This window comes from Ornithorhynchus anatinus, chromosome 1, assembly GCF_004115215.2.
Source record: "Ornithorhynchus anatinus isolate Pmale09 chromosome 1, mOrnAna1.pri.v4, whole genome shotgun sequence".
NCBI classification, from domain to species: Eukaryota; Metazoa; Chordata; class Mammalia; order Monotremata; family Ornithorhynchidae; genus Ornithorhynchus; species Ornithorhynchus anatinus.
In genome coordinates, this window is record NC_041728.1 from 33,401,663 (window position 1) to 33,426,750 (window position 25,088).

Below are 25,088 nucleotides of genomic sequence, written 5' to 3' on the forward strand. Positions count from 1 at the left end.
CGTAGAGGCCCAAGGAGTAGAGGTAGAGGAGGAGCAGCATCAGGGCCAGGGCAGAGAAGGTGGAGCACGTGGTCATCACTATGCTGGCGTGGAGAAAGCAGAGGTGTCAGCAACTGAGCAGACCACTCGGAACTCTCTTCCCCTCAGCCCTCGCTGCTCCCTCCCCGCCCCCAAATCCAGCTGTCTTCTCCACCTGTCACGAGGAGAGGCAGCTGTGCCTGGTGGAGAAAGGGAGAGAGCGTGGCCCTGGAGGTCAGAGGGCCTGGCTTCTCATCCCAGCTCCACCCCCTTCTTTTTCTTATGCGTATTTGTTAGTCAATGTGTGCAGAATTTGGGAGAGTACAATATTACAATAAAGGAGTACTAGGTACCAACCACTGTACTAAACATTATGTGCCAGTGGAAAGCTTGCCTGTTTTGTGACCTGGAGTAAATCACTTCATTTTTCTGGGCCTCGGTCACCTCATCTGTAAATTGGGGATTTGATACCTTTTATCTCTCCCTCACAGACTGTAAGCCTAGGGACTGTTTTTGAGCTAACTTCTATCTACCCCAACACTGGGCACATAGTAATCGCTTAACAAATGCCCCAGTGATGAATATTTCTAATCACTGTCTTGCACCTATTTTATGCCCAGTAACTCAGCTCTGAGATCTTTCTGCAATTATTTGCCCGGCATTTCACCGCTCAAAAGCACTTTTTATGTTGGGCACTTACTATATGCCAGACACTGTATTAAATACTGGGGTAGAATCAAGCTAATCAGGTGGACACAGTTCAGGTCCCATTTGGGGTTCAGTCTTATTCCCCATTTTACAGATGAGGTAACTAAGGCATAGGGAAGTTGAGTAATAATTAATAATTATGGTATTTGTTAAGCGCTTACTATATGCCAGGCACCGCACTAAGCTCTGGGGTGGATACTAGCAAATCGGGTTGGACACGGTCCCTGTCCCACGTGCAGCTCACAGTCAAGATCCCCATTTTCCACATGAGGTAATTGAGGCACAGAGAAGTTAAATGACTTGACCAACCTCACATAGCAGAAAAGTAGCAGAGTCAGGATTAGAAATCATGACTTTCTGACTCCCAGACCTGTGCTTTATCCACTACGTCATGCTGCTTCAAGAGACATGCCCAAGGTCACACAACAGACAAGTGGCTGGGCCGGGATTGAAACTTGAGTCCTTTAGGGCCCACCAGAAGGTTGAGTGGCTTCCGAACCCATTCCTTCTTCCAGATATTTAGGATGATCTTGACCCGAACCAGTCCTAGCCCCAATCAATCAATCAATGGTATTTATTGAGTGCTTACCTCATGCAGACAATTGTAAGCTTGCAGGGAATGTGTTAGTTTATTGTTACATCGTACTCTCCCAAGAACTTAGTACAGTGCTCTGCAAACAGTAAGTGCTCAAGAAATACGATTTACTGACTGACGAAGAGATTGGGAGAGTCCAATACAAATACAGCCTGCCCATGACGAGTTTAGAATCTAAAGATGGGACCTGGAGGACCCCCATAATTTCCACTTCTCCAGCCTGAGAATTGGCTGTTTATCCAACCTGTCTGGGATGTGCTCTGTCAGGAACATGACCCGGGGGGGCGAGAGCAGGTGAGCTACTCTGTGTACTGTCATTTTACATTTGGATTTGCACCCTTTATTCACCCCTCCCTCAGCCCCACAGCCCATATGTACATAGCCATAATTTATTTGTGTACATCACTGTACACTAGTCTCCCCATCTAGACTCCAAGCTCACTGTGAGCAGGGAATGTGTCTTCCAACTCTGTTACTCTATCAAGCATTTAGTTCAGTGCTCTGCACAGAGTAAGTGCTCAATAAACATTTTTCATTGATTGTTTACCCAACTCACTAGCACTGTAATCAGTGCCTTTTTTCTTTTTAATGGCTTCTGTTAAGTGCTTACTAAGTGTCAAACACTGTTCTAAGTGCTGGGATAGATACAAGTGAATTGAGTTGGACACAGTCCCTGTCCTACATGGGGGTCAGAATCTAAGTAGGATGATTCAGGAGAGGGGAGGGCATGGAGAAGCAGTAAGGCCTAGGAGTCAGAAGACCTGGGTTCTAATCCCAACTTTGCCTCTTGCCTGCTGTGTGACCTTGGGTGAGTCACTTAACTCCTCTGTGCTTCAGTTTCCTCATCATGAGGATTTAATACCTTTTCTCTTTCCTAATAAGAATGTGAGTCCTATGCGGAACAGGAACTGTATCCAACCTGATATCTTGTGTCTCCGCCTGTGCTTGTATAAGAAAGATGATTATTGTTATTAACAAGTTCCATTATTATTATTATTATTGTATTATTATCATCTTGTCTGTTGTAAACTCCACCATCAACCAGGACAGACCATTTCCTCTCCGATTGGGAAATTGATATATTTTTAGAGGGCTCCTTGCTCATCGTGATCCCTTAAGTCCAGCCTGACATCCCCTCTCTGGGTCAGACCCTGACAGGGGGTCTCAGTGGTCAGTCCCTGGCCAGAGAACACCTGGCCATTTGAGTGGACCGCAAGATTACTAACTCCCTCGGAAAAATGTGCGGTATTGTCGGATGACCTTGCACGAGAGACTCTTTCTGCTCTGAAGTGTAGTTTGTGAGGTTGGAATGCCTCTGCTGTTCCTGTCCAGAGCCCTGGAGACCAGAGATGGGGAAATTCAAGTCTTGACCAGGGTCCTTTCTCTGTGACCTTTCTCTCTCTATTAGACTATGAGCCTATCGTTGGCAGGAACAGTATCTGACCTGCTTATCTGGCATCTATCACTGGGCTTGGCTTGTAGCAAGCGCTTAACGATGCAACGATTATTATTATTATTACTATTAGGCCTTACGTCCTATTACCTGGTCAGCACCTTGAGGGCAGTGACCGGGTTCTGCCCTTTTCTAAATGTTCAGGACAGTGCTCTGTCCACGATAGACATTACTATTTGATGATAAATACTGATGTTAATGAAGAAAATACTGATGATGATGAAGAAACAGAGAGAAGGTAAATACTGATGATGATAAAGAAACAGAGAGAAGGGCGAAACGGTAGGAGCGAGTAGGCATAAAGGGCAAAGGAGTTGGAATCGTGGCCAAAGAGTCAGTGACTGCAGAGTAACAGACACCACTCACTCTTCCAGTTGTAGGCGCCATGGTTCCTGATCCTTCACCCAAAATAATACGGGTGCCATTATCGGCCTTGCCCTTCCAAAGGGGAAAGCCGGACAGAGGCAAGATGGACAGAACCGCAGGCTGAAACTGCAGATTTTCAGGAGGGGTTCAAGGTTCATTCCCCCTGAGTTGGGGAAGGGGAGAGGGGAATGGCAATATATCACTCATTTGCTGTACAAAGGGTACTCTTAGTACATGCTGCATGTTTCTGTTGGTCATACAGCCCTTATGTATTATATGTAATATATTATAAATTACTTATGTAGTCAGATTAATGTCTGTCTCTCCCTCTAGCTGTAAGCTCATTAGGGACAAGGACCATGTCTGCTTATTCTGTTGAATTGTACTCTCCCAAGTGGTTAGCACAGTGCTGTGCACATAGTAAATTCTCGATAAGTGCCAGTGATGGTTCGATTGGCTTCCTGCAGATGGGTGGGGAAGGCCTCTGAGCTTCTGTCTCTCTCTGACACTTGGACTCAAAGTGATTGCTGCTTGGTTACTTCAATCCATTGCCAAATCCTGCTGGCTCTTCTTCCACATTTCTTCAATCATTCATTTCATTCAGTCATATTTATTGAGCGCCTACTGTGTCCAGAGCCCTGTACTAAGCGTTCAATCCACTCCTTCCTCTCCATCCAAACAGCTACCACCCTGATGGGACCTTTTGTCATATTGTACCAGCTTCCTTGCTGATCTCCCTGCTTCTAGCCTCTCCCCTTTACCATTTACTCTACTGTGTGATCATCTTCTATACACTCAATAACTTCCTCCTACCCATCATGATTTATTATAGTGTCTGCCTTCCGCTGCTAGACTTTAAATACATTGAAGGCAGGGATTATGTCTACCAATGCCACTGTACTCTCCCAAGGGCTTGGTAAGGTGCTCAGTACTCAGAGGAAGCACTCAATAATTGTTGCCAATTGAGTCTTGAAGTATCACTCAGTCCTCAGCTCTCCTCTTCTCTAAGCCCTCCACTGGCTTTCTCTGTCCTCCCACATCAAACAAAAACTCCTCACCATCCTCTTCAGGGCTCCCCACAGTCTGACCCCACCTCACCTATCTGATCTCTTCATTGTTTCCCAAACCACTGTGTTCGTTCCTTCCAAACTGACTTATTAATTGTACCTTGCTCTCAAGTCTCCTGCCTCCATCCCCTCACTCATTCTGTCCTTCCCTCCCTTCCCAAATCTGACAGAGCACAGTTCTCCGGAATTAAAAACCATCCTAAACTCCTTTCCTGATTGACTCCTAGAATTCTAAGCTATATGAACCCTTCACCTACCTCTGGCACTTCTTTATCCTCATCACATTTATTTAACTGTCCATTCAATTATTGAATTTGGCCATTTTATTTGTCAATTTTTTTTAAATCTGTCTCCCTCAGAGTGTAATGCCTTGTCGGTAGGGAAGGTGATGGTTCTTTGTTTTGTACTTCCCAGGAGTTTAGTACAGTGCATTGTCCCAAGTGTATGTTCAATAAATGGTACCACTGCTACTATTATTTAGAGGTGTTTTGGGTGAGGACCCTTTGCCTAAGCCAAGCATACTCAAAGTGCTTCACAATAATTAGTAATCACAGATTCCCGAATACTCCCATCTCACCCCACTGCCCTGCAGCATGAAGAGCAAAGAGCACAAGGGGACTTAATGGCTATAATGATACCATAATAATGAGAAGCAGTATGGCCTAGTGGATAGAGCATGGGCCTGGGAGTCAGAAGGACCTGTGTTCTAATCCCGGCTCTGCCACTTGTCTGCTGTGTGACTTGGGCAAGTCACTTCACTTCTCTGTTCCTCAATTCCCTCATCTGTAAAACGGAGGTTAATACTGTGAGCTCCATGTGGGACATGGACACATAGTGTTTAACAAATGCCAAAACAATGAATAAATAACAAAGGTACTTACTGAGTGCTTATTATGTGCCAAGCTCTGTACTAAGCACTGGGGTCATTACAAGATAATCAGGTGGGACAGAGTCCCTGTCCCCTAAAGGGCTCCCAATCTAATAATTACAGTCCATTGTACAGGATGGGACAGAATGTCAGGAATAGAGCTGCTTTCCTGACTTCTTTCACTCCAGAGCTGGGTTTCTCCTCATTTCCCAGGGTGGGGCTGAATTCCCTGAATATCCCTCTCCTAACCTCCACCAGAAAGCCTCAGTGGTGCTAGAATCTACTTGGAGACACAAGGGGACCTGGGACCTCTTAAATTTGTCCTCTCCCCACCCGCTGCCCCAACTCCCAGATCTAGACTGAATCCTAAACCCCCACATCACTCTGTCAGTGGTATTTATGGAGTGCTTACTTTGTGCAGGGCACTGAAAAAACACTTGGGAGAGTACAAACCAACAGAGTTAACTTGGGTTATCTTGTATCTATCCCAGTGCTTAGAACAGCTATTATGTTTAGTAGTAATAATAATTACAAAAACAATAAAATAATAAATGAGTTTGTAGACACGATTCCTGCCCACAAGGAGAAGCAGCAGCATGGCCTAGTGGATAGAGCCCAAGCCTGGGGTTTGGTGTGACCTTGGCCAAGACATTTCATTTCTCTGGGCCTCAGTTCCCTCATCTATAAAGTGGGGATTAAGGCTGCGAGCCCCACATGGGACAGGGACTGTGTCCAACCTGATTACCTTGCACCCACCCCAGTGCTTAGAACAGTGACTGCCACATAGCACTTAACAAATACCATTAAAAAAAAGAATAGGAGCTTCCATTGTAGTGCAGTGCTGGTCTGGTGCCAGCGTGATCAGCGTCCCTCTTTACCTCAGGTTCATGTCTCCCTTCATGGCCAGGCTGAAGACGTTGGACAGGCTTCCCCCAGGGGAGCAGCCGCAGATCAGGATGGCGAGGGACTCGATGGTGTTCAGCTGGAAGACCCTGCCCAGGGTGAAGGCCGTCAAGGGCATCACGCCGTACTGGGCCACCAAGGCTATAGCCACGCCTTTGGGCTTGAATAAGTGTGCCCTGATTTTGGCGAACTCCATGGTGCAACCCAGGGAGATCATAGTAACAAAGAGCATGACGACCAGTGAGATGCTCAGGGCCTTGTCGCTGGGCCGCCGGCCGAAGTTGGGAGGGAAGGTGAAGTTGAGCGAGGATGAGCCATTGCTGTCCGCTGGGCCCTGCAACTCCATCTCTGTCCCTGGGCTCTCACTGGGCCAGCAGCTTGTGGGCTCTCTTTCCCTCTTCCCGCCGCCTGTCTCTCTCAGCTGCCCAGAGCTCTGAAGGCCGAACTTCAGCACACGGGACGCAACCTTGGGTAAATAGACTAGATAAAGTCCCTGAGGCTGCCTCTGCCAGCAGCTCCCAAGGGAGGGAGGGAACCAAAGCGTGATTGCCTCTGACCAACGCTTTCTGCCCCCTCACTATAAAGTGGTTCCATTGCTGTGTGGGCTAAGCCCTTTCTACATTTGTTCCGTGCTGAGCGAACGGCAGAGATACAATCACAACCGATTGGACACAGTCCCTGTCTCTCTCTGGCGCTCTATCTCTCCTGCCATTTGCGCATTCCCATTTGAAGAACTCAATCACCTTGCCCTCTCACTACACTCCTGCTACAACCCAGCCCACACACTTTGCTTCTCTAATGCTAACCTTATTCCTGTACCTCGATCTTGTATTGCTCGCCTCCAACCACTCGCCCATAACCAGCCTTTGGCCTGGAATGCCCTCCCTCCTCATATCCGATAGACAATTTCTCTCCCCACTTTCAAGCTTTATTGAACGTACATCTCCTCCAAGAAGCTTTCCCTGCTGAAGATCTCCTCTCCTCCACTCCCACTCCCTTCTGCATCGCCCTAACTTGCTCCCTTCATTCATTCCCCACCCAGCCCCACGGTATTTATGTATATATCTGTAATTTATTTATTTTTTCATTTATTTATGTAAATTAATGTGTCTCCCCCTCTGGACTGTGAGCTGGTTATGGGCAGGGACCGTGTCTGTTTCTTGTTATATTGTACTCTCCCAAACACTTAGCACACTGCTTTGCACACAGGGCATTCAGTCAATGTATTTGAATGAATGTCCCTTTGACCCTATGCCTCGTGAGCTTCTGCACTATTCCCCCACAGAGACCTTCGATCTTTTGACCCCTTCTAATTTTCTCAACTTATGCCCCACTTAACCTCCGTACTCAAACTCCCCTCCAATGATGACCAAATGGAGGCTCTCAACCCCACCCTCTGTACTGAACTCAACTCACTTGCTCCCCTAACCCTTCGTCGATCTCTTATCAGTAACCCACAGCCCTGGATCACATTTACATCTACAGGAGGGGGCAAGGTAATGGAGAGCTTTGAAGTAAATATTGAGGAACTTTTGCTTGATAAGGAGGTGGATAGGTAACCCCTGGAGATTTTTGAGGAGGGGGTTGACATGCCCAGAAAGTTTCTGTAGAAAGATAATCCAGGCAACAGAGTGAAGTATAGACTGAAGTGGGAAATCAGAAATAATGCTGATGAAATAATCTAGTTGGGATGAGAAGAGTGATTGTATTAATGTTGTAACAGTTTGGATGGAGAGGAAAGGGTGCATCTTGGCAGTGTTGTGAAGGCGAGACTGGCAGCTTTTGGTGACGGATTGATGTGTGGGGTGAATGAGAGAGCGGAGTGAAGGATGACACCAAGGTTGCGATCTTGTGAGTCGGGAAGGATGGTCGTGCCACCCACAGTGATGGCAAAGTCAGGGAGAGGACAGAGTTTGGGAGGGAAGATAAGGAGTTCACTCTTAGACATGTTGAGTTTTAGGTGGTGGGAGGACATCCAGATGAAGATGTACTGAAGGTAGGAGGAGATGAGATCCTGGAGGGAGGGAGAGAGTGAGGGAGGAAGAGAGAACATGGGAGGAGATTTGGGTATCATCTGCATAGAGATGATAGTTGAATGAGTTCACCAAGGGAGTAAGCATGAATGGAGAATAGAAGGGGACCAAGAACTGACCCTTGAGGAACCACTACCGTTAATGGATGGGAGGGGGAAGAGGAGCCTGCAAAGGAGACCGAGAATGAAAGGCCAGAGATATAAGAGGAGAACCAGGAGAGGATGGAGTCCTTGAAGCCAAGGTTGGATAATGTATTGAGGAGAAGGGGATGGCCTACCATGTCAAAGGCAGTTGAGAGGTCGAGGAAGATGAGGATGGACTAGGAGCTGTTAGATTTGGCAAGAAGATGGTCATTGGTGACCTTTGAGAGGGCGGCTTCAGTGGAGTGGAGAGATTGGAAGCCAGATTGGAGGCGGTCTCGGAGAGAATTGGAGGAGAAGAATTCGAGGCAGTGAGTGTAGACAACTCACTCCAGGAGTTTGTAAAGAAAGGATTGGAGAAAGATGGGGCAATACCTAGAGGGGGTTGTGGGGTCAAGGGAGGGTTATTTTAGGATGGGGGAGACGTGGGCATGTTTGAAGGCAGAGGGGAAGAAGCCGTTGGAGAGAGAGTGGTTGAAGATGGAAGTTAAGGAGGGGAGGAGGGAAGGGGAGAGAGTTTTTATAAGGTGGGAGGGAATGGGGTCTGAAGCACATGTGGAGGGGGTGGCACTCATACTTCACTCTGCTGCCTGGATCATTTTTCTACAGAAACGTTCAGGTCATGTCACCCCACTCCTCAAGAAAATTCCAGTGGTTGCCCACCCACTTCTGCCTCAAACAAAAACTTCTTACCATTGGCTTTAATGGTAAAGCCCCCTCTTACCTCACCTTGCTACTCTCCTACTACAATCCAGCCAGCATACTTCCCTCCTCTAATGCTAACCTTCTCACTATGTCTCTATCTCGCCTATCTGCCTGCAGACCCCTTACCCATGTTTTCCATCTGTTCCAGAAAGCCCTCCCTCCTCAAATCTGACAGATTACTCTCCCCTACCTTCAAAGCCTTATTGAAGGCACTTCTCCAAGAGGCCTTCCCTGACTAAGCTCTGTTTTCCTCTTCTCCACTCCCTTCTGCCTTTAACCTGTCTTGCTCCCTTTTTTTCTTCCTGATCTCCCAGCCCTTCAGCACTTATGTACACATCTTTTATTTATTTATTTATTTATTTATTTATTTATTTATTTATTTATTTATTTATTTATTTATTTAAGTTAATGTCTATCTCTCCCTCTTGACTGTAATCTCATTGTGGGCAGGGAATGTCTTTTTTGTTGTATTGTACTCTCCCAAGTGCTTAGAACAGCACTCTAAATACAGTAAGGGCTCAATAAATATGACTGAATGAAATATGATTGAATAAATGAAGGAAGGAAGAAAAATGAGACTGCAGAATGGGAGAGAGATAAGGACTGGAGATGTGGATTTGGGAATCATCTGGTAGTTGAAGCCATAGGAGTGAAGGAGTTCTCCAAGGGAGTGGGTGTAGATGGAGAATAGAAGGGGACCCAGAACAGAATATTGATGCACACCCACAGGGGGTGGGAGGCAGGTAAGGACTGAGAATGAGCAGTCAGAGAGATAGAAGGAGAACCAGGGGAAGACAGTGTCAGTGAAGCTGAGATTGGATAACTTTCGAAGAGAAAGGGATAGTAGACAGCGTGAAAGATGGCTGAGAAGACAAGAAGGATTAGGATGGAGTAGAGGCTTTTAGATTTGTCAAGAAGGAGATCATTTGAGACCTTTGAGAGGATGGTTTCTGGGAGTGAAGGGAATGGCCATGGGGTCAAGGGAGGATTTCTATAGGATAGGACCGGATGTTTCCACCTGGATGTCGGCCCGCCACCTAAAACTCAACATGAGCAAGACTGAGCGCCTCATCTTCCCTCCCATGCCCGGTCCTCTCCCAGACCTCCCTATCTCCGTGGATGGTACGACCATCCTTCCCGTCTCTCAGGCCCGCAACCTCGGTGTCATCTTTGACTCGTCTCTCTCGTTCACCCCACACATCCGGTCCGTTACTAAGACCTGCCGGTCTCACCTTTACAATATCGCCAAGATCTGCCCTTTCCTCTCCACCCAAACGGCTACCTTACTGCTATAGGCTCTTGTTATATCCTGGCTAGACTACTGTGTCAGCCTTCTCTCTGATCTCCCTTCCTCCTCACTTGCCCCGCTCCAGTCTATTCTTCACTCCGCTGAGCGGCTCATCTTCCTGCAGAAACGATCTGGGCATGTCACTCCCCTTCTTAAACAACTCCAGTGGTTGCCTATCAACCTCTGCTCCAAACAAAAACTCCTCACTCTAGGCTTCAAGGCTCTCCATCACCTTGCCCCTTCCTACCTCTCCTCCCTTCTCTCTTTCTACTGCCCACCCTGCATGCTCCGCTCCTCTGCTGCCCACCTCCTCACCGTCACTCGGTCTCGCCTATCCCACCGTCGACCCCTGGGCCACGTCCTCCCACGGTCCTGGAATGCTCTCCCTCTTCACCTCAGACAATCTAATTCTTTCCCCTCTTCAAATCCCTACTTAAAACTCACCTCCTCCAAGAGGCCTTCCCAGACTGAGCTCCACCCTTTTCCCCTCTGCTCCCTCTACCCCCCCTTCACCTCTCCGCAGCTAAACCCTCTTCTCCCCGCTTTCCCTCTCCTCCTCCTCCTCTCCCGTCCCACCCCCTCTGCACTGTACTCATCTGCTCAACTGTATATATCTTCATCACCCTATTTATTTTGTTTATTTTGTTTAATGAGATGTACATCACCCTGATTCTATTTAGTTGCCATTGTTTTTATGAGATGTTCTTCCCCTTGACTCTATTTATTGCCATTGTTCTTGTCTGCCTGTCTCCCCCGATTAGACTGTAAGCCCGTCGAACGGCAGGGACTGTCTCTATCTGTTGCCGACTTGTTCTTTCCAAGCGCTTAGTACAGTGCTCTGCACATAGTAAGCGCTCAATAAATACTATTGAATGAATGAATGAATGAATAATTAGCTTGTATCTACCCCAGCACTTAGTACAGTGCCTGGTACATAGTAAGCGCTTAACAAATACCATTTAAAAAGAAAAAAAAAACCCAAAATCTGGAGAACCAGAACTGGTAGGAGGCAGATCAGAGGGTCTCTTTTTCAAAAACGATACCTTCATATCTCTCCCAGTACCTCCTATTTCTAGGAATACCATTCCTGAATCCTTCCCCAATTGGAAGTCTCTCAAAATTGGTGGTTTCAGGCTTCCCTCTCACCCCCGTCCCTGTGCCCCGAAGAGGGTCCGAGTCCAAAGGAGAGGGAAACCAGGAAAACAAACTGGTCATAGCAACCATCCTGAAAGAGGACTGGTTCTCACTGCATGTAAAATGACACAGAGTCCATCATGATCCCGGGCAAAGCAAAATCATCCAATGATGTTCAGTTCAGGGAGATGGGTCCCCCAAACAACACCCAGAAATGGCTCCTTTCCTCAGAGAGATAACATTGGGGTCCCAAATCTGCCATCAGACAGCTCTTCATCTCTGATCTCTAGATCCACCTGGGGCAGACTAAACAAGTGGTGGGTTAAAATAAGCTGGGGATGCTTGACAATGAGGGGGAGTTCAATCGCCAGAAGGCAACTGTGAGGGAAGCTGTTCTCCTCAACTCAGGAGATGAAGAGATCCAAGAAACAGACTCAAAATCGACAATAATGAAGGGCGATGAGAAGCAGCACTGTCTAAAAGATAGAGCACTGGCCTGAGAATCTGAAGGTCCTGTGTCCTAATCCCGACTCCACCACTTGTCTGCAGTGTGAACTTGGGTAAGTCACTTCACCTCTCTGGGCCTCAGTTACCTCATCTGTAAAGTGGGGATTAGGATTGTGAGCTCCATGTGGACAGAGATTGTGTCCACCCTGAATATAGCTTGTATCTACCCAGCGCTTAGTCCAGTGCTTGGCACTTAGTAAACATTTAACAACAAAAAAAAGAGTGGTGAAATATGAGTCTACGGAAAGGGCCTTAAAAGGTTTAAGCCGGAGAAAGAGGACTGTTTGGTTTGGATTCCTGGTATCTGACTGGAGGGAGTCCAGAGGAGAATATGGAAGCTGGGTATTAGGCAATGAGAATTTGAACTTTGAACAGTCAGGTTGGAAAAGATGGAGCAGTGTTAGAGTACCAGCAAAAGATTTCCAAGCTTTTACATCCTGCTTTAGAGTTCCATCAAAAGATTTTCAAGCATTTCAATCCTTCATCCTCCCTGTTCTCCAAGGACTCCCCCATTCTCGTGTCCCCATTCCTAGTCTTCCTCTTGGCACTGATGTGGACCCTGATGGTGGAAGATGGAGGTAATGGACAAATGGAAAGCAGCATGGCCTAGAGAGGGAGGAGCACGGGCCTGGGAGTCAGAGGAAGTGGGTGCCATTTTTTTTTCTAAATGGTATTTGTTAAGCACTTACTGTGCGCCAGGCACTGTATTAAGCTCTAGGGTAGATACAAAGTCATCAGTCTGGACAATGCCCCTGTCCACATAACCAAACAACCAGTCGTATTTACTGAGTCTTTATTGTGTGCAGATCACTGAACTAAGTGCTTGGGAGAGTACAATATAACAGTTTGTAGAGCCATTTTCTGCTCACAATTCCTGCTCACTGAGCTCACAGTCTTAATCCCATTTTACAAATGAGGTAACAGACACAGATAAGTAAATTAAGTCTGCTGCATGACCTTGGGCAAGTCAACTAACTTCTTTGTGTCTTTGTTCCCTCATCTGTAAAATGGGGATTAAATCTTCCTCCTTCCAATTTAGACAGGGAGCTCTATGTGGGGCAGGAACTGTGTCTACCTTATTATCTTGCATCTTCCCCAGGGTTTAGTATAGTTGCTGTGCTTAACAAGTTCCGTTGAAGAAAAAAGGGAATGTTCATCCAGTGACCAGTTTGCCCTCACTCCTGCTGCCAATGCCAAACAGTGATCTCAGTGACCCTTTATCACTCCTCCAGGAGTTTTCCTGGAAAAAAGGGTTGGGGGGGAGGGGACAGGGACGTCATTACTCCTGGTGGGAATGACTCTACTTTAGGTGCTACTAAAGTAGGCTAGGCTGGGGGACTAGCAAGGAGGATTGATTCTATTCTTGATTCTATTTATTGCCTTGATTCTATTTATTGCTATTGTTCTTGTCTGTCCGTCTTCCCTGATTAGACTGTAAGCCCGTCAAAGGGCAGGGACTGTCTCTATCTGTTACCGATTTGTACATTCCAAGCGCTTAGTCCAGTGCTCTGCACATAGTAAGCGCTCAATAAATACTACTGAATGAATAAATGAATTGAGCCTGTTGGGCCATCATGGAACAGGGGCAGTTGGGAAATCTCTGCCTGGATGGGGGTGGAGGAGCCTGCTTATGAAAACAGGGCAAAGGGCCCCTCAGTTGATGTGCTGATGCAGGCAAATAGGAAGAGGAGGGAAATCGGCAGGAGGGGATGATGACCCTAGGGATCAGGACTTTCACATTCTGTGGGTGGGGGGTTGGATTGGAGCCAGGAGAGGGAGGGAGAGGTGGAACAGAGAGAGGGGAAAGGAAGAGGGAGAAGAAGGGATCTGAGAAAACAGGGGAGGGGAGAAGGCCAAGAAAAACAACGTGCCCTAGTGGAGAGAGCTCGGGTGTGGAAGTCAGAAGATCTGGGTTCTAATCCCTGGTCTGCCACCTGCCGGCTGGGTGACCTTGGGTAAATCACTTCATTTTTCTGGGCCTCGGTTGCCTCATCTGTAAAAGCAGCGTGGCTCAGTGGAAAGAGCACGAACTTTGGAGTCAGGGCTCATGAGTTCGAATCCCAGCTCTGCCACTTGTTGGCTGTGTGACTGTGGGCAAGTCACTTAACTTCTCTGTGCCTCAGTTCCCTCATCTGTAAAATGGGGATTAAGACTGTGAGCCCCATGTGGGACAACCTGATTCCCCTATGTCTATCCCAGCGCTTAGAACAGTGCTTGGCACATAGTAAGCGCTTAACAAATACCAACATTATTAAAATGGGGATTCCATACCTGTTCTTCCTCCCTACTTATACTGTGAGTCCCATGTGGGACAGGGTCAGAGCGTGACCTGACTACCTTGTATTGACCCCAGGATTTAGTACAGTACATCCCTCCCCATCTTCCAAGCCCTCTTCAAAGCTTACCTGCACCAGCAGTCATTCCCTAATTTCCAACACCCTGGGACAAAACACCTCTCCAGTGACCTGATCATTGAGATATTTATTGATTCATTCACCCCCATCAACTATATACATTGTGCATCTATCCGTCTCCCTGATTAGCTCACCAGCAACTTGAGGGCAGTGAGTTTATCTTCTTTTTGTTGTATGCTTCTAAGTGTCTGCACACACTGCGTTCTCAAAACAGTACTGCTAACACAGAAGATATTAATTACAGTGTTCTGTATACAGTGCTTGCATACCGTAGCTGCTCAGAACAGTGCTCTGTACTCAGTAGCTGCTCAGAAAAGTGCTCTGCATATAGCAGGACAACTAGTTCAGTGCTATGAATTCAATAAGGCACCTAGTGCAGCCATCAACACACAAGCACCTACTTCAGTGCTTTGAACATAGCAGGTGCTCAAAAAATAGCAGTGTGGCCTAGTGGAAAGAGCACAGTCCTGGAGGTTAGGGACCTGGTTCTAATCCAGACTTTACCACTTTAGAGAAGTTAGAGAAATTGCTGCCAAGCTGGAGAAGCAGAATGGTCTAGTGCATAGAGCACGACCCTGGAAGTCAGAAGGATCTGGGTTCCAATCCCAGCTCCACCACCTGCCTGATTTGTGACCTTGGGCAAGTCCCTTCACTTCTCTGTGCCTCAGTTACCTCATCTGTAAAATGGAGATTAAGACTATGAAGCTCATGTGGGACACAGACTTGCATCCAACCTAATTAGCATATATTTACTCCAGCACTTAGAACAGTGTCTGGCACATAATAAGTGCTTAACAAATGCCATTATAGTCCCTTAATTTTTCTGTGCCTCAGTTCCCTCATCTGCATTTATCACCTCTATGCAGATGATTCCCAAGTCTAAATATCCAGCCCTTCTTTCTCTCTCACTGTGCAGTCACACATTTCCTTCTGCCTTCAGGACATCTCTACTTGGATGTGCTGCTGACTTAGAGAAGCAGCATGGCTTACTGGGAAGAGCCCGCGCTTGGGAGTCAGAGATAATGAGTTCTAATCCTGCCTCTGCCACTTGTCAGCTGTGTGACCATGGGCAAGTCATTTTACTTCTCTATACCTCAGTTCCCTCATCTGTAAAATGGGAATTAAGACTGTGATCCCCTTTTTTCTTCAATGGGACTTGTTAAGCACAGTAACCATCCTAAGCACTGGGGAAGATACAAGATAATAAGGTAGACACCAACCCCAGCGCTTAGAACAGTGCCTGGCACATAGTAAGCACTTAACAAATACCAACATTATTATTATTATTACTATCTCAAACTTAACATGTCCAAAACAGAACTCCTTATGTTCCCACCTGAACCCTGTCCTCCCCATGATTTCCCCATCATTGTAGTCACCACCACCATCCTTCCTGTCTCTCAAGCCTGTAGTCCTGACATTTTCCTTGACTCTTCTGTCTCATTTAACCCACATATTCAATCTATTACTAAATCCTGTTGGTTCAACCTTCACGACATCACTAAAATCCACCCTATCCTCTCCATCCAAACTGTTATCATGTTAATCTAAGCACTTATCTCTCTTGCCAGTCTCCTTGCTGATCTCCCTGCCTCTGTCTCTCCGCACTTCAGTCTAGACTTCACTCTCCTGTCCAGATTTTTTTTTACAAAAAAGTTCAGGCCATGTCTCCCCACTCCTCAAGAATAGTTGCCCATTCATTCATTCTTTCAATCATATTTTTTGAGAGCTTACTGTGTGCAGAGCACTGTACAAAATGCTTGGAAAGTACAATACAACAATAAAGAAAGACAATCCCTCCCCACAACGGGCTTACAGTCTAAATGTGGGGGAGACAGACATCAAAACAAGTAAACAGGCATCAATTGAATGAATAGAATTATAGATATGTATATATATGCATAAGTGCTGTGGGGCGGTGCGGGGAGAGCAAAGGGAGAGAGTCAAGGTGATCCGGAAGGAAAGGGGAGCTGAGGAAAAGGGGGCTTACTCTGGAAAGGCCTGTTGGAGAAGGTGCGCCTTCAGTAGGGCCTTGAAGAGGGGGGCAGAATGATTCTTTGGCGGATTTGAGGATGGAGGGCATTCCAGGCCAGAGGTAGGACATGGGCCATGGACAGCAGCAAGACAGGTGAGATTGAAGCACAGTGAGGAGGTTAACACCAGAGGAGTGAAGTGTGCAGGCTGGGATGTAGAAGTAAAGAAGGGAGATGAGGTGATGGAGAGCTTTAAAGCCAATAGTGAGGAGTTTTTGTTTGATACGGGGGTGGCTAGGCAACCACTGGAGATTTCTGAGAAGGGGAGTGACATGCCCTGAACATTTCTATAGAAAAATAATCCAGGGAGCTGAATGAAATATGGACCGAAGCAGGAAGAGGTAGGAGATTGGGAGCGCAGAAAGAAGGCTGATGCAGTAATCCAGTAGGGATAGGATGAGCGATTATACTAAAATGAGTGATTATACTAACATGGTTGTGGTTTGGATGGAGACAAAAGTGCGGATCTTGGTGATGTTGTGAAAGTGAGACGACGGGATTTGGTGAGGGATTGGATATGTGGAGTGAATGAGAGAGCAGAGTCAAGGATGACACCAAGGTTACAGGCCTGTGAGAAGGGAAGGATGGTCGTGCTGTTTACAGTGATGGGAAAGTTCGGGAAAGGACAGGGTTTGGGAGAGAAGATAAGGAGCTCTGTCTTGGACATGTTGAGTTTGAGGTGGAGAGAGGACATCCAAGTAAAGATGTCCTGAAGGCAGGAAGAGATGTGAGCTTGGAGGGAGGGAGGGAGAGAGAACAGGGGAGGAGTTTTAGATTTGGGTATCATTGGCATAGAGATGATAGTTGAAGCTGTGGGAGTGAATGAGTTCTTCAAGGGAGTGAATGTAGATGGAGAATAGAAGGGAACCAAGAACTGACCCTTGAGGGACCCCTACAGTTAGGGGATGGGACGGGAAGAAGAAGGAGCCCACAAAGGAGACGGAGAATAAAAGGCCAGAGATATGAGGAGAACCAGGACAGGACGGAGTAAGCAAAGCCAAGGTTGGATACCGTAATGAGGGAGAAGGGGATGGTCCACAGTGTCAAAGGCAGCTGAGAGGACGAGGAGGATTAGGATGGAGTAGGAGCTGTTGCATTTGGCAAGAAGGAGATCATTGGTGATCTTTGAGAGGGTGGTTTCAGTGGAGTGAAGGGGGCAGAAGCCAGATTGGAGGGGTTCTGGGAGAGAGCTGGAAGAGAGGAATTCGAGGCAGTGAGTGTAGACGACTCGCTCAAGGAGTTTGGAGAGGAAGGGTAAGAGGGAGATGGGGTCATCCACATCAAATAGAAACTCCTTAACATCAACCTTAAAGCACTCAAACACCTTGACCCCTCCTACCTTACCTCACTGCCTTTTTATCACAACCCAGCCCTCTAATTCCAAGATACTCACTCTACCTCATTCTCATCTATGTCAACACCGTCTTCTCGCCCATGTCCTGTGCCTGGCTTGGAACGCCCTCCCTCTTCACCTCCGACAGACAATTATTCTCCCTACCTTTAAAGCCTTATTGAAGGCACATATTCTTCAAGAGGCCTTCCCTGACTAAGCTCTCATTTCCTTTTTTCCCAATCCCTCAACTTGCTCCCTTTATTCACCCTATCCTCGGCCCCACCTCACTTATGTGCATATCCATAATTTGTTTATTTATACTAATGTCTGTCTCCTCCTCTAGGCTTGGAGTTTGTTGCAGGCAGGGAATGTGTCTACAAACTCTTTTAATTTATTCTCTCCCAAGCGCTTAGTACAGTGTTCTGCATACGATTGATTGATTGATTGAGCCCCATGGGGGACATGGACTGTGTCCAATCTGATTATCTTGTATCCACTCCAGCACTTAGTAAACTTAATAAGCACTTTAAAATACCATAAAATAATACTGTTGAATGGCTGAACTACAAAATTTTCTAATATTAGTTGGGCTGACCCTTAAGGCCATTAGATGGCAGCATCGGTCCTTTAGCTGAGCGTGGGACTGGCTTCTGGACCCCAGATTTCATTTTGACCTAAAATGGGGGGGAAACCATTTTCTGAGCTAGAAAACTCTGCCATTTCCAGCCGGTACCGGTTCCTAGCTCCAACTTGCGGCCCTTGGATATCCAGGTGACCCCGGGGGTACTGTCAATACGACACTGTCAGCAATCAGTTTCCAGATTTGATCGAATGCGGAGTGATGCTGTAACTATTATAAAAATAGCTGTGGTATTTGTTAAACACTTTCTACATGCCAAGAACTGTACCGAGTGGGGTAGTTACAAGACAGTCAGGTCAGACACAGTCCCTGTCCCTCACAGTCCAAGGGGAAGGGAGGGTAGGTTTTGAATCCCCATTTTACAGATGAAGAAACTGAGGTACAGAGAAGATAAGTGACTTCCCCAGTTCGCATAGCAGCCAAGTGTTCCGTCAGTGATGGAAAATGGAGCGATGCTGCGGAGAGCCCCAGAATGCAACACTTCTGACTCTCCTGCTCTTCTGCTTTTTAAAAAATGATATTTCAATCAATCCATCATATTTACTGAGTGTTTACTGTGTACTAAGCTCTTGGGAGACTATAATAGAGCCGGTAGTCACATTCCCTGCCCACAATAAGCTTGCAGTCTAGAGAGGGCATTTGTTAAGTGCCTACTATGGGCCAGGCACTGTATAAGAGCTGGGGGAGATCGAAGGAAATCAGGATGGACACAGTCCATGTTCCATATGGCTCACGGTCCTAATCCCCATTTGACAGATGAGGTAACTGAGGCCCAAAGAATAATAATTATGGTATTTGTTAAACACTTACTATATGCCAAGCATTGTTCTAAGCCCTGGAAGTGCAGTGACTTGCCCAAAGTCACAGAGCAAGCAAGTGGAAGAATCAGGATTAGAATCCAGGTCCTCTGACTCCTATGCCATCCTCCATCCACTAGGCCACGCTGCTTCTCCCACTCCCATGTCTAGGGCCCCAGCTCCTCTCCTTGACTCGGTTTGGACCCCTTTCTCATCCATCATTCAACCGAGTCCCATTGCCTCTCTGGTTCCTGGGTAGCCTGGGTTGTCACCACCCAGCCCTTTCCAGGTCAAGGCTTCCAGTACCTGGGCTCTTCCCCTTTAAGCACTTGATAGTCACCTCAGAGGAGAGGTGTGGCTCAGTGGAAAGAGCACGGGCTTTGGAGTCAGAGGTCATGAGTTCGAATCCCAGCTCTGCCACTTGTCAGCTGTGTGACTGTGGGCAAGTCACTTCACTTCTCTGTGCCTCAGTTCCCTCATCTGTAAAATGGGGATGAAGACTGTGAGCCCCATGTGGGACATCCTGATTCCCCTGTGTCTACCCCAGCGCTTAGAACAGTGCTCTGCACATAGTAAGCGCTTAACAAATACCAACATTATTACCTCACCCTCAGCCCCACAGCACTTATTTCATATCTGTAATTTATTTGTTTCTATTAAAGTCGGTCTCCTCCGACATAGGTAGAGAAGGTGTCTACCAACTCCACTGTATTGTGTTCTCTGAACAGCTTAGTTCAGTGCTCTACATACAGTAAGCGCTCAGTAAATAACATGGCTGGATTGGTTGATGGATTGTCCCGCATAACCCAGAGTGTGGGTGAGTCTCGGTCAGTGCAAGGACTACCACTAAAGAGACCTGAAGAGGGTCAGTCTGACATGGGGAGTTGGCAAAGAGACAACCAGGCCCAGTAGACCCACACATGGTCAGGTTTACCTGGGGAGTTGGCAAAGGGGCCACCAGGTCAAAGGGACCCAAAGAGGGTTAGGGTGACCTGGGGAGATGGCAAAGGGACTACAAGGCCCAAGGGACTGACAAGAGGGTGAGGCTGACCTGGGGAATTGGCAAAGGGACCACCAGGCCCAAGGCTGAGCTGTGGAGTTGGTAAAGGAATCAGTAGGTCCAAGGGACAAGCAGAGGGTCAGGCTGAACTGGGAAGTTGGTAAAGAGACCACCAGGCACAAGGATCCCACAGGAGTATCAGGCTGGCTAACTGGCAAAGGAACCAACTAGACCATTGGGACCCACAAAGGGTAAGGCTGACCTTTGCAGTTGGCAAATGGACCACTAGGCCCCAAGGACCCACAGAGGGTCAGGATGAGTTGGTAAGTTGGTAAAGGGATCACTGGGCCAACGGGACCCGCAGTGGGTCAGGCCAAGGGACTATCAGGCCCCAAAGTTCTTCAATGGGTCAGGATGAACAAAGGAGTTAGTAAAGGGACAACCAGGCCCAAGGGTCCTGCAGAGGGTCAGGATGACGTGGAGAGTTGGTGAAAAGAACGCCAGGCCTAAGGGTCTTGAGGAGGGTCAGGCTTACCTGATGCATTGGTAAAGAGTCGATCAGGCCCAGAGTTCCTTCAGAGGGTCAGGTTGGACCTGGGGAGTTGGCATGTGGTCCACTAGGCCCAAGGGACCGGCAGAGGGTCGGGTTGACTGGGGGGAATTGGCAAAGGGACCACTAGAACCAAGGGTCCCACAGAGGATCATGCTGACCTTATGAGTTATTTAGGCTTAAGACTCCTGCAGAGTTTCAGGCTGACCTGGGGAAGTACTAAAAGGACAATCATGTCCAAGGGACTCCCAGGGGGTTAGGCTGACAGAGAAGAAACAGATGGATGCCTTCCTACTGAGGTGCATTCCCCGACGAGAGTCACTTCCCTAAGGCAGGCTGTTTGCCTGCCTTCTGCCATCCTCTGGACCCCCTCTACTTGCTTTCCAGCTGGGACTATTTTTTTATGGTATTTGTTAAGCGCTTACTATATATCCAGTACTGTCCTAAGTGCTGAAGTAGATAAAAATTAATCAAGCCAGACACAATCCCGGTCTCACGTGGAGCTCACTTTCCAAGCAGGAGGGAAAGAAACATGGCTTAGTGTATAGAGCATGGGTCTGGGAGTCAGAAGATCCTGAGTTCTAATCCTGGCTCTGCCACTTTTCTGTTGTGTGACCTTGAGTAAGTCATTTCATTTCCTCTGTGTCTCAGTTACCTCATCTGTAAAATGGGGATTAAGACTGTGAGTTCCATGTGGAACAAGGACTGTGTCCACCCTGATTTGCTTGTATCTACCCCAGCGCTTAGTACAGTGCCTGGCACACAGTAAGTGCTTAACAGAAACCATTTAAAAAATATGAGGTATTGAATTCTCATTATGCAACTGAGGAAACAGGCAGAGAGAAGCTAACTGATTTGCCCAACGTCACCCAGCAGGCAAGTGGTGGAGTGGGGATTAGAACCCAGGTCCTCTGGTTCCCAGCCCATGATTTATTCCCTAGGCTACATTGCTTTCTGGTTCATTCCCCAGGCTCTCTCTGCTCTGGAGATGGCTGAAGACTCCAAGAAGTAGATTGGCCTAGTGAAAGAAGTGCGGGCCTGAGAGTCAGAAGGCAAGATAATCAGATCAACACAGGTTGACTGTGTTCTTTCCACCAGGTCATGTTGAAGGGCAACAGAGCTAGAGACCATATCAACCAATCAATCGGTGGTATTTATTGAGCTCTTACTATGTGCAGAGCATTCATTCATTCAATCGAATTTATTGAGCGCTTACTATGTGCAGAGCACTGTACTAAGCATTTGGAATGTACAATTCGGGAGCAGATAGAGACAATCCCTGACCAACAATGGGCTCACAGTCTAAATGGGGGAGACAGACAACAAAACAAAACAAGTAGTCAGGTGTCAATAAAATCAAGATAAATAGGATCATAGATACATATACATCATTAATAAAATAGAGTAATAAATAATATATACAAATATACACAAGTGCTGTTGGGAGGGGAAGGGGGAAGAGCAGAGGGAGGGAGAAGGGGGAATGGGGAGGGGAGGAGGGGCAAAGACATTAGACAATACCACTTATCTCTGGCCCCTTGAGACACTTAACTCAACAGACCAACAGCACCACCACAAGTCCTCAAGATAGCTTTCCAGGTGTGTGTAAATGATGGCTTATAAAGATTTATAAAGAAAACAAGCAAGAAGATATATGAAGGGTAATGCTTTCTCTTTACGGGGTTGGCATAGACCTACTGAATGAAACCTGAATCGATCAAACATCAATCAATCAATAGCATTTATTGAGCTCTTACTGTGTGTGGAACACTGCACTTGGCTCTTGGGAGACTATGATAGTGAGAAGTCACAATTCCTGCCTTCAGGGAGTTTACAGTTTAGCAAGAGCCCGAATAAGCCAGAAAGAGACAGAGGTTTTTATTTATATTGATGTCAGTCTTCCCCACTAGACTATAATCTCGATATGAGCAGGGAACATATGTACCAATTCTGTTGTATTGTACTCTCCTAAGTGCAGTGTGTACAATACTCTGAACACAGTAAGTGCTAAATAAATTCCCCTGATGATGATGATGATGAGTTCTGTAATAGAGAAAGTTTTTGCGAGTCTGAGTCTTAGACTTTTGCCATCAGGCCACCAAATTCTGCTACTATCAATCATTCTATAGTATTTAACGAGCACTTAATGTGTGCAGTTTTACTATTCTAAGCATTTGAGAGAGTATTACATTAGGGTTGGTAGACATGATCCCTGCCTAAAAGGCGCTCACAGTCTAGTCTAGAGGGAGCCAAACCAGAATAGAAAACCAATTAATTTTCCATGGGACCTATTGGTGTGACACCAAAATGTCAAGATTTGGGTCAAACTGAAGGCTTTGTGGACATTGGCATTTTGGACTTTCCAAAGCCGGGGTGCATCGACCCTGCCAATGACATAAAACCCACTATGATGAACAGCACAACCTCAGAGCCCTTAGTTACCTTGGATCATAGGTTACCCAGGTACCTTAGTTACCCAGTTACCAACTGGGCTTCAAGGTACGTGTCCGCAGACTGAGCTGATCTCTGCTGGAGAAGTGGCATGGCCTAGTGGAAAGAGCATGGGCCTGGAAGCCAGAGGATCTGGGTTCTAATCCCGGCTCTGCCACTTGTGTGCTGCGTGATCTTGGGGAAGTCACTTCATTTCTCTGCGCCTCGGTTACTTCATCTGTAAAATGGAGATGAAGACTGTGAACCCGATGTGGGACAGGGACTGTGCCCAACCTGATTATCTTGTATCTACTCCCGTGCTTAGAACAGCAACTGACCCATTCATTGAGCATATTTATTGAGCACTTACTGTGTGCAGAGCACTGTTCTAAAAGCTTGGTATAATATATACTTAGTATAAAGTGTAATACAGCAATAAAGAAAGAGAATCTCTTCCCACAGTGAGCTCACAGCCTAGAGCGGGGGAAACAGACATCAATACAAGTAAAAAGCCATCAATTTAAATAAATAAAATTACAGAAATATGCAAAACTGCTGTGGGGCAGGGAGAAGGGGAAAGAGCAAAGGGAACAAGTCAGGGTGACGCAGAGGGAGTAGGAGATGAAGAAAAATGGAGCTTAGTCTGGGAAGACCTCTTGGAGGGGATGTGCCTTCAGTTAGATTTTGAAGGGGAGGAGAGTAATTATCTGGCAGGTTTGAGGAGGGAGGGCATTCCAGTCCAGAGGTAGGATGTAGGCCAGGGGTCGGTGGCGAGACAGGTGAGATGGAGGTACAGTGAGAATGTTAGCACCAGAGGAGCAAAGTGTGCGGGATGGACTGCAGAAGGAGAGAAGTGAGGTGAGGTAGGAGAAGGCAAGGTGATGGAGTGTTTTAAAGCCAATGGTGTGGAGTTTTTGTTTGATACGGAGAAGGATAGGCAACCACTGGAAATTTTTGAGGAGGGGGATGGCATGTCCTGAACTTTTCTATAAGAAGATAATCTGGGCAGCGGAGTGAAGTATGGACTGAAGTGGGGAGAGGCATGTGGTTGGGAGGTCAGAAAGGAGGCTGATGCAGTAATCTAGGTGGGATAGGATGAGTAATTCTATTAATGTGAGAGCAGTTTGGATGGAGAGGAAAGAACACACAGAAAATGCTTAACAAATACCATTGAAAAAAAAAGAGCTCTGCTGTGCTGGACTCCAAAGAAGTCAGTGGCAGAAGGCTGCTGAATGGTGAACTTCAATAGATCAATAAATGGTATTAATCGATTACTTACTATGTGCAGAGTACCGTACAAAGCACTTGGGAGAGTACAATACAACAGAATTAGTGGACATGTTCCCTTCCCATAACAGGGAGGCTTTGCCTTTCAACTGCATGTTCTGATGAGGGGACTTGGTTGGGGGTATACAAGGTGTAGGGAGATCCTGTTTTGAGTGCTGAGTTGAGTGTTGAATGTGGAGCCTGGGTTGAATATAGTTATGCAGGCATAACCGGAAGGTGGTTTTCAGAGTTGCAGGTAGTAAAGGTCAGGTGGTCCCACAGCAGCACATCTGGATGTAGTCCCAGCCACAACATCAACCATCTGGAGAATTCTCAAGACCAAACTCTTCAGAGCATCATCTTCCAACATTAAGAACTTTAAGAGTAATGTCTGTAAGAAGGGCCTGCACTGTTTCTTATAGGAGAATGCCATCCATTCATCCATCTGTCCATCCCTCTTGGCCATTTGTCCTAATGTCTACCCACCCTTCCATCCATCCATCTGACCTTCCATCCCTAATAATAATAAAAATTATGGCATTTGTTAAGCACTTACTATGTGCCAGGCACTACAGTAAGAGCTGGAGTGGGTACAAGCAAATTGAGTTGGAAACAGTCCCTTTCCCACATGGGGCTCAATCCCCATTTCACAAATGAGAGAACTGAGGCCCAGAGAAGTGAAGTGACTTGCCCAAGGTCACACAGCAGGTGAATGGCAGAGCCTAGATTAGAAGTAATGACCTTCTGACTCTAAGGCCCGTGCTGCTGCTGTCTCTCCGTCCCTCCATGTATCTGTTCATCCATCAATCCATCTGTCCATCTTTCCATCTGGCCTTTTAC

General features: G+C 46.8%; 1 protein-coding gene across 1 annotated transcript in view; it reads right to left on the reverse strand.

Moving 5' to 3' along the window:
* SLC10A1 (solute carrier family 10 member 1) overlaps nucleotides 1–6,429 on the reverse strand; it is a 34,116-nt gene extending 27,687 nt beyond the window's left edge. The window contains 2 exon segments of the mRNA XM_029076303.2: nucleotides 1–83; nucleotides 5,954–6,429. Of these exon segments, the coding sequence (XP_028932136.1) occupies nucleotides 1–83; nucleotides 5,954–6,324 (454 nt within the window). The 5' untranslated portion in view covers nucleotides 6,325–6,429.
* Between the last annotated feature and the right edge of the window lie 18,659 nt (nucleotides 6,430–25,088).